Source organism: Misgurnus anguillicaudatus, chromosome 15 (genome assembly GCF_027580225.2).
Source record: "Misgurnus anguillicaudatus chromosome 15, ASM2758022v2, whole genome shotgun sequence".
Lineage (NCBI taxonomy): Eukaryota > Metazoa > Chordata > Actinopteri > Cypriniformes > Cobitidae > Misgurnus > Misgurnus anguillicaudatus.
This window is the reverse complement of record NC_073351.2, coordinates 13,120,375-13,134,313: the sequence shown is the minus strand read 5'-3', so window position 1 is coordinate 13,134,313 and position 13,939 is coordinate 13,120,375. Positions and strand designations below refer to the sequence as shown.

Sequence of the window (13,939 nt, the reverse complement as noted above, 5' to 3'; positions counted from 1 at the left end):
TGTGAATGAGGTTAAAGAGATTTTCTCAGAGCCTTGACTACATTTGCATTTCAAACCATGACAGCATCTTTAGCACACAAACCTCGACAGAGCTAACAAATATCATGTTATTTCATCACAATTTTGCGTGTGTAGGTCCAGAAAGCTGTTTTCAACCATAAGTAAATTCCTAAAGCAGTCATTTCTTTCTTATAACAAGTAGTGTTTTTCGTTTCATGTGTTTCAGTACTGATCAATCTACAGGTTATTTAGTGCTCTAACACATCCTGAAGTTTGCCTTTCCCTCTGAGTTTTTCAAAATTCGACCTCGCGCAGTAACATCATCACTCCTGACTACTCCCCCTCTCGCTCAAACTTCCATCAATATTACTGCGCCCGAGGTTGAAGTGTTGCAAACTAAGTGCTTTTCCAAAATACAATATAGTTCTCATTTTTATTTTGTGCCACCATACTTACTCGTGTAACTACGCATGTAACACTATTTAAATAGGGAGAACATGGAATTGTTTGGTGGCTTCTAAATTCATCCATGTTTGGATCCTAAGGAATGAATGGGGCTAGGCTAAATGCTAACACATTCACGACACGCTGTACAAAGAATAAGTGCATGCATTAATAAAAGATAGGTATGTATTAATTTGTCAAAGTTGAGATAAGAACATAGTAAAATATTGAAAAACAGTGGTGTTTTCCTTTAATCTAGATGGTGAAATGACAGCTATTGCTGGGATCCCTATAATATGTCCAGAACATTAATTGAATGTACCATCCAAAGCATGGGCGAAATCCTTAGCCCAAAGATAATCACTTCCTCATTAATATGTAGTTAAACAGTCTGTTAATTTCTCCATGCACAGATACAGATACTCAATTTGTTCAGGTCTGGCAGTAAAGTGGTCATTTGAGGTAATTGCTCAGCAGTTTGTTTTCTACTAGCAGTGGCGTGAGAACATTGCAAGACTGCCAGACTGGATTGATGAGGTCGTCCCTAATTGGCCTCCAGCAAAGCACCCTGTGCCTGATCTCTCCTGGGTGATGGCCCCATTTCCTCCCCAAATAAATCCTTAATTCAAAATCACAAACTTTGTCAGTATAAGCCATGAAATTATGTAGGTTATCTGAGTCACTGCATACAAATCGAATGGTCAAAATGTTCCCTAGCTGTCACTGGGGCGGCCCTTTCTCAAAAAGTACACATTTGTACACATATTAGTACCTCAGAGGTACATATTGGTACCAAATGTAGACTGTTTCTGACAGTGTACTGTTTACAGCCTTCTGTTTCCTCCAATTCCCCAGCAAGTATATTGTCAGTTCATGTAAACAACTATATTAAAATTTCTAGTGGACTGAAAAACAGAACATAGTCAAGCTCAATAATGGTATGCCTGGCCCTTGGCTCTCTTTCTTTCTTCAAATGTCTCCCTCTTTCAGAGAAACCCTACCCGACTGTTACAACCTCAGCCACTTCATTTGACATCTTTGCACATATTGGAACAGTTAAAGGAGGCCTAACCCCATGACCCCGTGACCTCTCTTTCACTGACACATACACACAGACCGACTTAGACAGTCCCTAGGGATGTCATGGATTAGGCAAGAGCATAGAGTGTACCGTTCCCCCTCACAGTCAACTCAACTTTGGGGTTCGCTTTCTCCCATTGCACCATGGACCCTGCAGTATTGAAGTACAGAAGGACATTTGGGTCTTTTGATAAAGTCTGTGGTTTTGTATACCCTTTAGCAGAGGGACTTTATGCCACATCTGATTGCAAGACTAAGGGTTTTGGCTGGTGATTCGGCAAGCGAAGTGACTCACGTGCTTGCAAATACCTGCCCTCAAGCCTTCAACTTTGCTTTCTTGCTCCTTATTTGCATGTAGTGCCTCTTCCGAGCACCGCGGCAGTCCGGCATTCCTTACCTGAGGTTATAATACTTAGACTGTGAAATCATCCCCCACTTTTGCACCACTCTTCTGTAGCAGAATTTTAATATTTATGGTCGTAGAGCCAAGGGAGCGGAAAGGGGTTGAGGGGTGGAGGTCCACAGTGCTGCTTTCTTCACAGGCCCAGTGGAGTGAGGCCCAGGTTGGCGGTTTAGCAGCCAGAGCTCAGTCTTGGGCCTCCATGTTGAAATGATTAGGACACAGGATGCTGAACCTGACACTGTTGACACCAGACCTCACCACCACATCCTGCCCACAAGACCCTCGCTATGCCGGAGCTGCCCTCGATCTGACAGCCAGACGGTGATTTACACCTTCTGATAAGAAGAACTTGGAGACGGCGGCTGTGGATGAATATTAAGCACCAGAATTGTTAATGTGCTTTCGATGCTACTGTAGTGCACAATCTTGCGTAAGTCGAAAAAAGATTTGAATTGAAGCCCTGGTACCATACAGTAATTTTAACTTTTTGTTATTATTAAAATGTTTATGGTATGTATTTAAAATTGTCTTTATTTAAATAATTTACCCTAAAATATTTAATATGCAACAACCCAGTCTCACGGCAAGTCGTGTTATAGTAACGAAAATTTTGATTAATTTATTCGTGTTTGATGACACGAATTTCCGCTGTTTTTCGTGTCTCTGGAGACGAATGTCTTTTTTGTCCTTCCCAGCACGAATTTCTATCAATGGCTGTTCGTGTCTGTGGCACGACTTTCTTTATCGCGTCATTTTATATTTTGTTTTCTCATCGTTGTTTTCTATTTTTAAACCATTGTCGCTTGGGGTTTGGGTTAGAATCACTTTCTGCGACTTCCTAACCCAAACCCCAGCTCTAACCCCAACTCCAGGCGAGAATAGTTTTAAAAGTGGACGAAAAACATGTAGAAACCAATGCAAAAAATAACATGCTAACGCAAACCCCGGATCTAACCCTAACCCCAAGCGACAATGATTTAAAAATAGGAAACAACGATGAGAAAACAAAATATAAAATGACGCGATAAAGAAAGTCGTGCCACAGACACGAACAGCCATTGATGGAGATTCGTGCTGGGAGGGACGAAAAAGACATTAGTCTCCAGAGACACGAAAAACAGCAGAAATTCGTGTCATCAAACACGAATAAATTAATCAAAAATTTTCGTTACTATAGCACGACTTGCCGTGAGACTGTGTTGTATGCAAATACCATTCTTACCAAACTTTGTTTTGCAGACAATTTTAGATGTGGTTTTTTTGTGTGTAAATATTGTTATAGAAATAGTCCCAAACATGTTAGCCTGTCTCTGAAATTCAGGGTAAAGTCTCAAAATCTAATAATGAAATTAGGAGCATCAGAGATTGATTTCAATGTTTGACATGAGCGTAGATATAAAGGTTGTATTTTCACATCATGTTCTTTACATTTATGTTGAAAACAGTAAATAACAAAAAATGACTTTAGCTGGGTTTCACAGACTGGGTGACATATTTTCTTATAATCATATAATTTAAATATGATCATAATATGTGTTTAATTAGTATTATTATTATCATTTTACATACTATATTTGCCTACTGAATTGTGATCTTACTTTCTTTATAAACTGCTCAGCAATTTTATCATACCTGCCATATGTGACCCTGGACCACAAAACCAATCATAAGTCATACGGTAATATGTAGCAACATTGAAAAATACATTGTATGGGTCAAAATTCTTGATGTTTTTAATGCCAAAAATAATTTGATTATAAGTAAATATCATGTTGAATGAAAATATTTAGTACATTTTCTAAAGTAAATCAATATATCAAAAATGTATTTATTATTAGTAATATGTGTTGCGAAGGACTTCATTTTACTGAGCCCCTAAAGGGACATTGAGCAAAAATTAAATAAAGTTTAGTTTCGCGTGCGCACGTGAAACTATCGCATGCTCACGTGAAACTATTACGTGCTCATGTGAAACTTTAATTTGATTCGATAGTTTCACATGCGCGCACAATAGTATCTTGTGAACACGCGAAACTAAAAAAATAATTTTTTTGCACATGAAGGTTTCGCGTGAGCACATGAAACTAAACTTTAGATTTTTTTACTCCAATGTCACCTTAAAGGGGCTCGGTATTACTTGGACCACTTTAAAGGTGATTTTCTCAAAATTTATGTGTTGTGGTCCAACCGTTGCATGCAGGTGTTTATTACAACTACATTCCCCCCCACACACATTACATTTGTCATGTAGGCACTGTGTAGTATACTGTATATATATATATGTATATATATATATATATATATATATATATATATATATATATATATATATATATATATATATATATATATACTAGTCAACATTTGAAGTGAATCAAAACCTTTAAAAAAAGTTGCCTTAAAATTTTGATTAATTCCCATTCTTGTCATATGACAGCTTTGATTAATTTTTTTTGATCCACTTAAAATGTTGAAAAACATATACTGTATATCTCATTTTAAATAGAAGAACATAAAAATACAAGTGGTTTCGCTTATCTTTACTCTTTTCTTTAGTCTGTGGTGTGCTGGACCACATGTCTGTCAATCATAGCAGGTTTGCAGGGAATCACTGATCACTTGAAAAGCAGAGAAAGTTAACAAGCTTTGAACAGACCCAGCATCTCTTCACACTGTAATGTAAGCCTGACTTACTACGTGATGCTAAACACTGGTGAAGTTATATAGCTGAATATAGTTGACCCACGTCTTATTCCATTACTCCTCTGCATTCCTGTATAACATTTACATATTTTCTGCCCTTGAAAAGAAAAATATTATTCTTGCTCGAAAGAATTAAATTTAGTAAATGTAGGCTATGAAAGAGGTCTGGCGCCACCTAGTGCTTGGGCTTAAATTCATGTTCAGCACTGTATCGAAAAAAATAATATAAATATACATGAACGTATATTCATCTCTCATCTATCTTTCATGCTGTTGTGCTCAAAGAAAACAAATGTTTTGTTTTATAAATGTATTCATATATTGCCTCATGCACCATTTATAAAGAATGGAATGCTTGGTGATGGATGCAAGGACAGACTCGGAAAGATGAATAATGACTGTGGCATTTCTCCTGTAGATACTGTCTCAAAAATCCTTTTATGAATTACATGACAAAATCAAGGTTTTTCACCCAATGTTTATATGTTTCACAATCTGTGTTAAATAGTTTTAATATTTTCAAAAGCCAGTCTCTGACTTAATATCCAAAACAGATATATGATTTTTTTAAATGATAGGTGTTGATTTTGCTCCTACAGTAGAGAGGCCTGCGATTGTTTTCTTTAATAACACACGCGATTGTTGCCAACGTGACAGCCACGGGGTACAGACGGCACTTCAGACAACCACCATCTCATTTACATTTTTAACAAGCCTGTTTGTTTGTCTTTCCTACCCTCTGGTGATCATTACAATAGTGAATTAACCCTCTAAAAGAAAAGAGGGAGCCAAACTATTAAACTGTGATTCACCAACTTTAGTCATTAATTTACCTCATCCTGTGTAAACGGAAAATGAGGTCCAGATACATCAGCTAAATATTTGTTCACCACATTCAGTTGATACAATTACCTTTGTGATTTTTATTACCATTCAGTAACAAAGTTACTTAAAATTTAACCAAGCAAAATGTCATGGGTGACTAAATTATAACAAAAAGTTCAGGTTTAGTGGCTACACTGTCAGAAAAAATTGTCAAAAATGGTCCCAAACTGTCACTGGGAGTGTACCCTTTTAAAAAGGTCCTAATATTTAGGTACATATATGTATTTAGTATCAGTATGAGCTTCTGAGGTACTAATTTTAACTCTTTAGGTGCAAAATTGTACTATTTGAAAGGGTACCGCCCCACAGCTAAGGACCATTTTTGAAAAATAAATAAATAAATAAATCTGACAATTTTGGACAAAATGTTAAATGTCTTGGCACCGAATGTACATTTATTTATATATATATATATATATATATATATATATATATATATATATATATATATATATATATATATATATATATATATATATATATACATATATATATATATATATACAGGGGCGTCATGCACCAATTTTTTTTAAGGGGGCACAGTGTCAACAGCTCACAGAAATTTGTGCATACACAGACATCAAACGAAATATTATAGAGCTTTTAGTCTTTTCCATGGCACTTACATTTCTAACAATCTGAAAATCCCTGCTTTCATGCAAAAACCTCCAAAATAAGAGTGATGACTAACTTTAATATTAAATACTATTCAATCGAAATAATGACACATTTGTATCATATTTACATCTGAAACGGCATGTTTTATTTAAGTCTTAATGGCTTGTTTAATTGTGTCATTAATGCATTTTGCACAACAACTACATTATCATATAAAATTTATGTAATTTTAAATCCATGAAGTATATAAACAACGAAAATGACATAAGCTATAGCCACGTGATTGATTTTAATGTTCAATAATGACTTAAAAAAATATGTTTAGATAAAATTATTAGAGGAACGGATTTTTGCATTAAATTTTACCTCATGTGAGCATGTGAGATTCCGCGCCCGTGTGAATTCTGGCGAACTTTGGCGTTGTGCCAAGAAGATAAATCTCTACTAATATAACGTTGAGACGGTCACATTTAAAACCATACATTTTCTACACAGAGGAGGTTAACTGCACATTACCGTACTGGGGTTTGGAAATGTTGCGAGCGTTTCTAACACGTTTTAATTCCTCGGATAGCCAAATGCAGCAGCAAGCCAGCAACAGCAAAGAGCTCGTGAGCGCGCCCAGACGCTGATGACGTCTGCGACTGCGCTGACTGCAGCGCCAGCTGCCGCCAGAATAAAAGTAATGTAACATGATCAAAACACTATCAAAACGGCGAAAATCTCCGAAAAGTGACAAGGATGCAGCACAGAATGTATAATATTGTGCATATTAAACAGATTAAAAGTCAAATAACAGATTAATGGACGCTTATTTGATTTTGAGGTTGGATGCAAAGTCCATTGGCTCAAAAAAACCAAGGGGGCAGGTGCCCCCTCAGTTTGAATGGGCATGACGCCTCTGTATATATACATACATATATATATATATATATTTTATAATAACTAATGTTGAGGATAAATGTTTCAGACCCAATCAGATGCAAGTATTGGTTGTATAAAGTAATCTAAAATTTCTGGTCTCTGAAAAACCTTCTTATATTTAAATAATGATGCGTGCATTGAAGTTTGATTTACAGACACATCTTACATCATTTAGTAAGTCTGTTTCTTCTATTTCACTTGGTTATATTTTTATAAGGCTTTGGGATATCTGATGCAAATGTTCACAATGTGCATGCACAAAGTAAAGCTTTTATTCTCCCAGAACAAATCCCTCAGCCCACACCACGCATATACTAGAAATATCCACAGTCTGCTTTGTGCGTTCATTGGTATGTTTCCGCATCAAAACCTTTGTCATCTAACTAATGCAAAGGTAAAGTTGTCTCCACTATAACAAATATATAAAATGCAAACACTATACAGACCTAAAGAGATGCTAAAAGACTTCTCAGAGCATGCAAACTTAAAAAAAAATCAATAGTGCAAAATGTAGATTGAGGGTGAGAACAGCTCTGTCAATCAACCTGGCCTCATCTAAACCTCCAACATTATCCTATACACCTTTAATTTACAATAAATTAGCATATCTAAGGATAAGGATATATATGAACACTCAGAGGACTCGTTTAATGTTTATTTTGACATCTATGAAAGCCACATTATGATTCAAAGTGCACATTCAATTTCTTGCAAGGTCATCATCGTCTCACTTCAGATAAAGCTTGTTTTATATTAGGCTACTATATGCAATGATGCATTTGGGAAGTCATTCAGTGGAAAGCACACGCAAGCGCGCCGCTCTGACGGCATTTGAGAAGCTTTAAGAAGGTCTCCATCCTGTGAGTGTCCTTCTTGAAGCAGGAGAGAAGATTGTAGTCCCTCAGGACGGATTCATCCATGGTTTGCGCTTCGTAAGCGTTCAGCGTATTCTCGAAGTTGTAGGACGACGTCAAAACTCCTTCATCCAACATCTGGAGAGACAAAGCAGGGTTGAAATGAATTATGTTTGCATGTCTGTGTATCTCCAGAGGGACTAACGTTGTAACGTGATGTACTGTATTGTTATTGATTCACCTTGCGGATGAGAACCACCACCCCCTCCTCAAGGCTGAGCAGTTTATCAGACACCCACTTGGTCTTGTTAAGCAGTACGTCGGGGGAATTATAGCGTTCAAGAGAAGTCTGCAAATACACCAGCGGTTCGATCCAGGATTGCACCAGGATTAAAACTGAGTGAAGGAGCCACTTATCCTACATATAAAACACATCACAGATGCTCGTGTCATGAAAGATTTAATGTGCATTGATTTATTTTTAAAAAACATCAAACTTTCAATACTCGAAACTTCATACCCAGTCCATGAAAATACATAAAAATGATTTTATCACAGTGTTTAAAAAGCATGTTGGTCTGTCAATGGATGGATGGATAAGTAGAAGGTAGTTGTTAAAGGTACAGAAAATACGTTTCAGTGGAAAATTACTATGAAGGACTAAATAATACCTGTTTTTGGTTTAAAATGACCTTGACCAGAATTATAAACCCATTCAGACCTCATCACTGAAGAGAAAATACATTCTTCATAGTCAGACTACAACATCAGTAAATCGGCACAATGCACCCGTGAAGATGAGGTTACAACAGGCAATCCAGTTTTAATGTTTTTGCAACACTTCTTTTATACCTCCAAATACATTTTCAGAGACTGTAAAATGTCTAAATCAAGTGGAAAGTTGTGTCTACTTTGGCTGCGAACGGTGATGGGATGACAGCTCTCATTAACCAGTGAGAAACTAAAGCACTTCATGGCTAAAGTTAAAATCTACTTCAGCAGGTGGAAAAAAGATATTGAAAGCAAAACAGTCTTTTTTTGGCATTGGAGGCAATTTGTTCTGGAGAAAGGTTAGTCTTTCCACTGACAAAGCTGTCACACAGAAGTCCATTAGGAGAACAAGGCAGTCTTCTGTTGCCATCTCTCACACAATACCTCCCGAAATGATTTGTTCACTGGTAGAATACACGGTTTACGTTTCAGTTTTCCTGGGTGTGCTTAGCTTGTACTGACAAGATAAAATGCATCCACTATGTAAAGCTTAGCTTTGGAGGAGCAAAACATGTCGTTGAACTCATATTTTGTAAGAACATGATGTTATGTGCAAGAATGTATTACAAGAAGTACATTGTCAAATTCAAATCCAGTCAATATGCAGAGTGTCTAATATTAACTGGAGTTATATACGCAAATATATAGTAAAAATAAAAAATCTATTATTTTGATTGGAGTGCAGTGTTTCTTAACCAGGGGGAAGGGCCCACAAGGGGGCTTTAATTAACTTCTAAGGGGGTTTAAGCAAGTTTATTTTTGTAAACAAAAACTGAAACTAATACTAAAACTATCAGCTAAAAACATTTTGGTTAACTGAAATAAAATGTAAATTCATAATAAATGAAAAACTAAAACTAAACGAAACTAGTAACAGTTATTGAAAAACTAACTGAAATAAAATGATCAAAAATAAGTATTCGCTTTTGTAATTAATAAGCTCTCATCCCGTCGCGGAAAATCTGACATGGTTTCGTTTAAAACCAAACAGGCGTATAATACACCCCTTACCCTACAGTCACATTAGCTATAAAAGTGAGCGACACCGAGCAACACACACTCGCTTGATGGGTGTTCCTTGGCTAGTTTCTAAAAGCGGTATCAAAAGTCACTTTAGAGGTATTGTTAAGTTACAAGAACGGTGTTTTTGGATTTAAAAGTATTTATTTCTCGATAAAATTAACAAAATATATGAGATAAAATGCCAAACTTATCAGATATATACATAAATACGCATTTTCCGCCATCTTGAATTATTTTCTCAGACTCGACCACAGACCTACGTCACGCTGCTTCTTCACTCCGATTGGCAGTCGCTTTGACGCATCGCTCAGCATTTGCATAAAATAGCCTGCTTGTCTATTTTGGCCCCGCCTTGTCGCTGGCAAACGGCCACTCCCATTGAAAATGAATGGTAGTCTGTTGCTCTGTCTCTGTCTCTTGTAGTTAATGTGACTGGGGGGTTAATCGCCTACGTCACTGTGACGTCTCTAAGAATGCTCTAGCTGGAAGCAAAACATACGCCACATTCAGACAGCCAGCGATGACTTTAAAATAATCCACATTGCTAATCATACTTAGCCCAGCGATAGGTTACATTAGACAATTGGTCTTGACAAAATTACCCAAACCACCCGAAAGTAGTTCATATGTTGTCTAGGAAATATCCAAAACCTGGTTAAAATGTTTTCAATGAGAACAAGATACAAGAACTACAGAGTTAATTTACAAAATAGCTGTCACGGTCCCGCAGAGTCCGTGACTGTACATACTGTATTCGGACAGTTCCGAACCTTCTTCTGCATCCACGTTTAATAAATCAACATTGCATCCGCGCCTCTTTTTGCCTCCAGCTAAGCCTCTCCCACCCGGCGATGTTGCAATGTTTACAAACTCTTGACTTAGAGGGTCTTTACCTGTTGATGATGATTTATGCATGTGAGGTTAGATGAGGCTGACAGCAAGATCAGTTAACTGATAAATATGTCAGACAGTGTAGCTGCTGTTAGCTGCTAAACTATATTACAAAAACTATAACTGAAACTAACTAAAATAAAAACTAATTAGAAATGTGTTTGCAAAATAAAAACTAAACTAAAACTAAACTTAAATTTAAAGCAAAATTGAAAACGATATTAAAACAAAACTAATTTAAAAAAGCAAAACTATAATAACCTTAGCCTCAGGATGACCTAAAATCATTTAAACAAGACAAAGCAAATATTTAAATAAGCTAAAGCAACTAAAAATGTAGATATTTACTAGTGTTTGGTTATTTTTGTATAGTTAATTCAAGCTATTGGATAGAAATTATGATTAGGAGGGCCTTCAAACTTTGGAGTTGTAGGGGGGACTTGAATTTAAAAAGGTTAAGAAGCCCTAGCTGGTTTAGACCAACAAGACAATTAAGGTCAAAATCATGCATGGGAAAGAGAAATTTACTGCTTGTAAAAAGCTGTAGAACTAAAGTATTAGTAATTCGATTAGAATTAGATTTAATTAAACAAATCTCACAGAATGTGCTGATGTTCAATAAAGGATTTTCAGGAAGAAACAACTTAGTATGTACATTGAAATGTAACTTAGGAAACAAGTCAAATCAGCTTTAAGAGATTGGAAGCAAGTTGCAAGCTTTGCAGTTTATAAATGTTTCAATTTCTTACCGATATCTGCTGAATCTCACTCTTGGAGTTTGGGATTGGGAAGGACTTGCTGTGGCACATGTTTCCTCCTTGATTTCTTAAAGCATTTGGAGAATACAGGACAAACATTTCCTCCTGAAAAACACACAAATGCTGTTTTTTTAATGGGGACTTTATCACACACACAATTTTAATAGGCTTGAGACTGCAAGTGTTTTCTTTGATGGGATTTAACCTGTAATAAGAAGAATGGTTTACAGATTTACAACATTTGAAGTAAAAAAATAATAAAGCATGCAATTTGTAAGTGTTATTGTCATTTTACAATGTGTTTAAATGTGGCTTATCCCAACAGAATTAAGGGCGTAAAACACTCATACACTGAATGATATCAAATCAACATATTTTATGTTACTTTAACTTAACAAATTAAGTTATGTCAACTTATGACACGTCAAAACCTCAAATAGCAGGTTGAATTGACTTGCATAACCAAGTTGTTTTAACTTCATGCTGCGTTTACAAGTAAGAATCTGTATATGAAGAGTTTTGTTGCAAAACGAGATAAATCCGTTTTTTTAATTAATTAGAAATCTCGTTTTTTGGTTGTGCATTCCAATTAATATCAATTCAGCTGCAGTTGGTTTGTTTTGATTTAAACCTTCATAGCTTAAAAAATACAGCTAAGTAGCACCATTAATAATAAAATAATAACATGATAAAATAATAATAAACATGTTTTGACAAAAATGTAAAAAAAGGATTTATCTCGTTTTGCAACGAAACTCTTCATATAATAATAGACTTGTAAGAAAAATATGCATTCAATTGCAAACTAATTATGCAAAATAAGTAAGAAATGACATTATACCAACAGTCATGTTTTCAGACTGTGAAGAGACAATTCACCCCGAAATCTCATAGTGAAATAGTCTAACAAAGCAGATAAGCATCGCACTGTGTTCATAATGAGTTTGATTATTCGTTAAGATTACAGACTTATTAATTCAAAGTCATGCACACAGCCGGCAATAATGAGACAAGGTTGATTAAATGAGACTAGAATAATGACATTAAATGAAAGAAAAGTCGCTATTAGTCTGAACATTAAAATCTCAGTTGATGGGATGAAATGAAATTAGTTATCAGATTCTGTTCTGTAAAAATTCAACTACACTGCCACGAATCACACATATCTTAACACTGTAGTGAATTACTTGCATTATAGGTGAATAGAGCAAGAATTTCAAGACATTTGGAGAGATGAATTCGCACTTACAAACTGAGTACAGGACTCTTCAGAGACCCTGTAGATGAGCTCTACATGTTGGATGACACGATCAAGAAGTTTCTCTGGAGAAATAGAAATGCAGCCGGTCGCATCATTGCAGTCCAGAGGAACAGCCTGAGAACCGGGGCGTAGCCACAGCAATACGCAACACAGAGAGACCTGAAAAACTGAACAAACATGTGATGAGATCTTTACAAAGTCTCACATTCACTTTATGGATTTACTCTAGAGAGAAGAAAGTTATCAGTGAGACACGTTATTACGTTATTTCTTTATAAAAATGTATCAAATAATAACTGCAATTTATCTATCACTAATAATGAAAAAGGTACAATGCTAATGCATTTCTCAACGATATAACCGAAGTTTGATTTTCTTAGAAAATATGCTTAATTCTGGAGCATCTATACCTTTAGCCCTGTTCATTTTGCACTGCTTTTTCTTCAACCCCTGCTTGCATTTGATGCACAACCTGTCTTTATATAGTAGTGAGCTGTAAATGTGTCCAGAGATCCATATATTCATCAGACTCATCTGGAGACATGCCCTTATCCACAGTCTACTTAATATGTAGGACTACCGTACAACCTGAGATGTGACTGATACCCTAAGATTAAGAAAACGTCAATACATTCATGAGTACAACTAATATTGCCACCAAAATCATTTTGTTTCAATTTAATCTACAGGTGCTGCATATTATTAGAATATCATCAGAAAGTTAAATTAAAACTTGTATATTATATTCATTCATTACACGCAGACTGATATATTTCAAAATTTGTATTTCTTTTAATTTTGATGATTATTGTGGTACTGTGAAGAGGAAGATGCAATATGCCAGACCCAACAATGCAGAAGAACTGAAGGCCACCATCAGAGCAACTTGGGCTCTTATACTTTTCAGTTGGCCAAGATTTCTAAAAATCCTTTCTTTGTATTGATCTTAAGTAATATTCTAATTTTCTGAGAATATTTTCCTTTGTTCTCATCAGAACGAATACATTTATACAGGTTTAAAACAAAATGAAGGCGAGTTTCATTTTTGGGTGATCTTTCCTTTTCAACATTCTACAAAATGCATACATACACTCACCTAAAGGATTATTAGGAACACCTGTTCAATTTCTCATTAAAGCAATGTTGTAATGGTGTGGGGATGTTTACTTGGCACACTTTAGGCCTCTTAGTGCCAATCGGGCATCATTTAAATGCCACGGCCTACCTGAGCATTGTTTCTGACCATGTCCATCCCTTTATGAGCACCATGTACCCATCCTCTGATGGCTACTTCTAACAGGATAATGCACCATGTCACAAAGCT

At 35.9% G+C, this 13,939-nt stretch overlaps 1 protein-coding gene across 1 annotated transcript; it reads right to left on the bottom strand.

The window, feature by feature from the left end:
* Positions 1-7,699: 7,699 nt before the first annotated feature.
* smtla (somatolactin alpha) lies at positions 7,700-13,155 on the bottom strand. Its single transcript, XM_055174415.2, has 5 exons — positions 13,026-13,155; positions 12,604-12,782; positions 11,346-11,459; positions 8,153-8,329; positions 7,700-8,049 (listed from the first exon to the last, which is right to left on the bottom strand). The coding sequence occupies exons 1-5, from the start codon at positions 13,147-13,149 to the stop codon at positions 7,849-7,851; spliced, it is 795 nt and encodes a 264-aa protein (XP_055030390.2). The 5' UTR covers positions 13,150-13,155; the 3' UTR covers positions 7,700-7,848.
* Between the last annotated feature and the right edge of the window lie 784 nt (positions 13,156-13,939).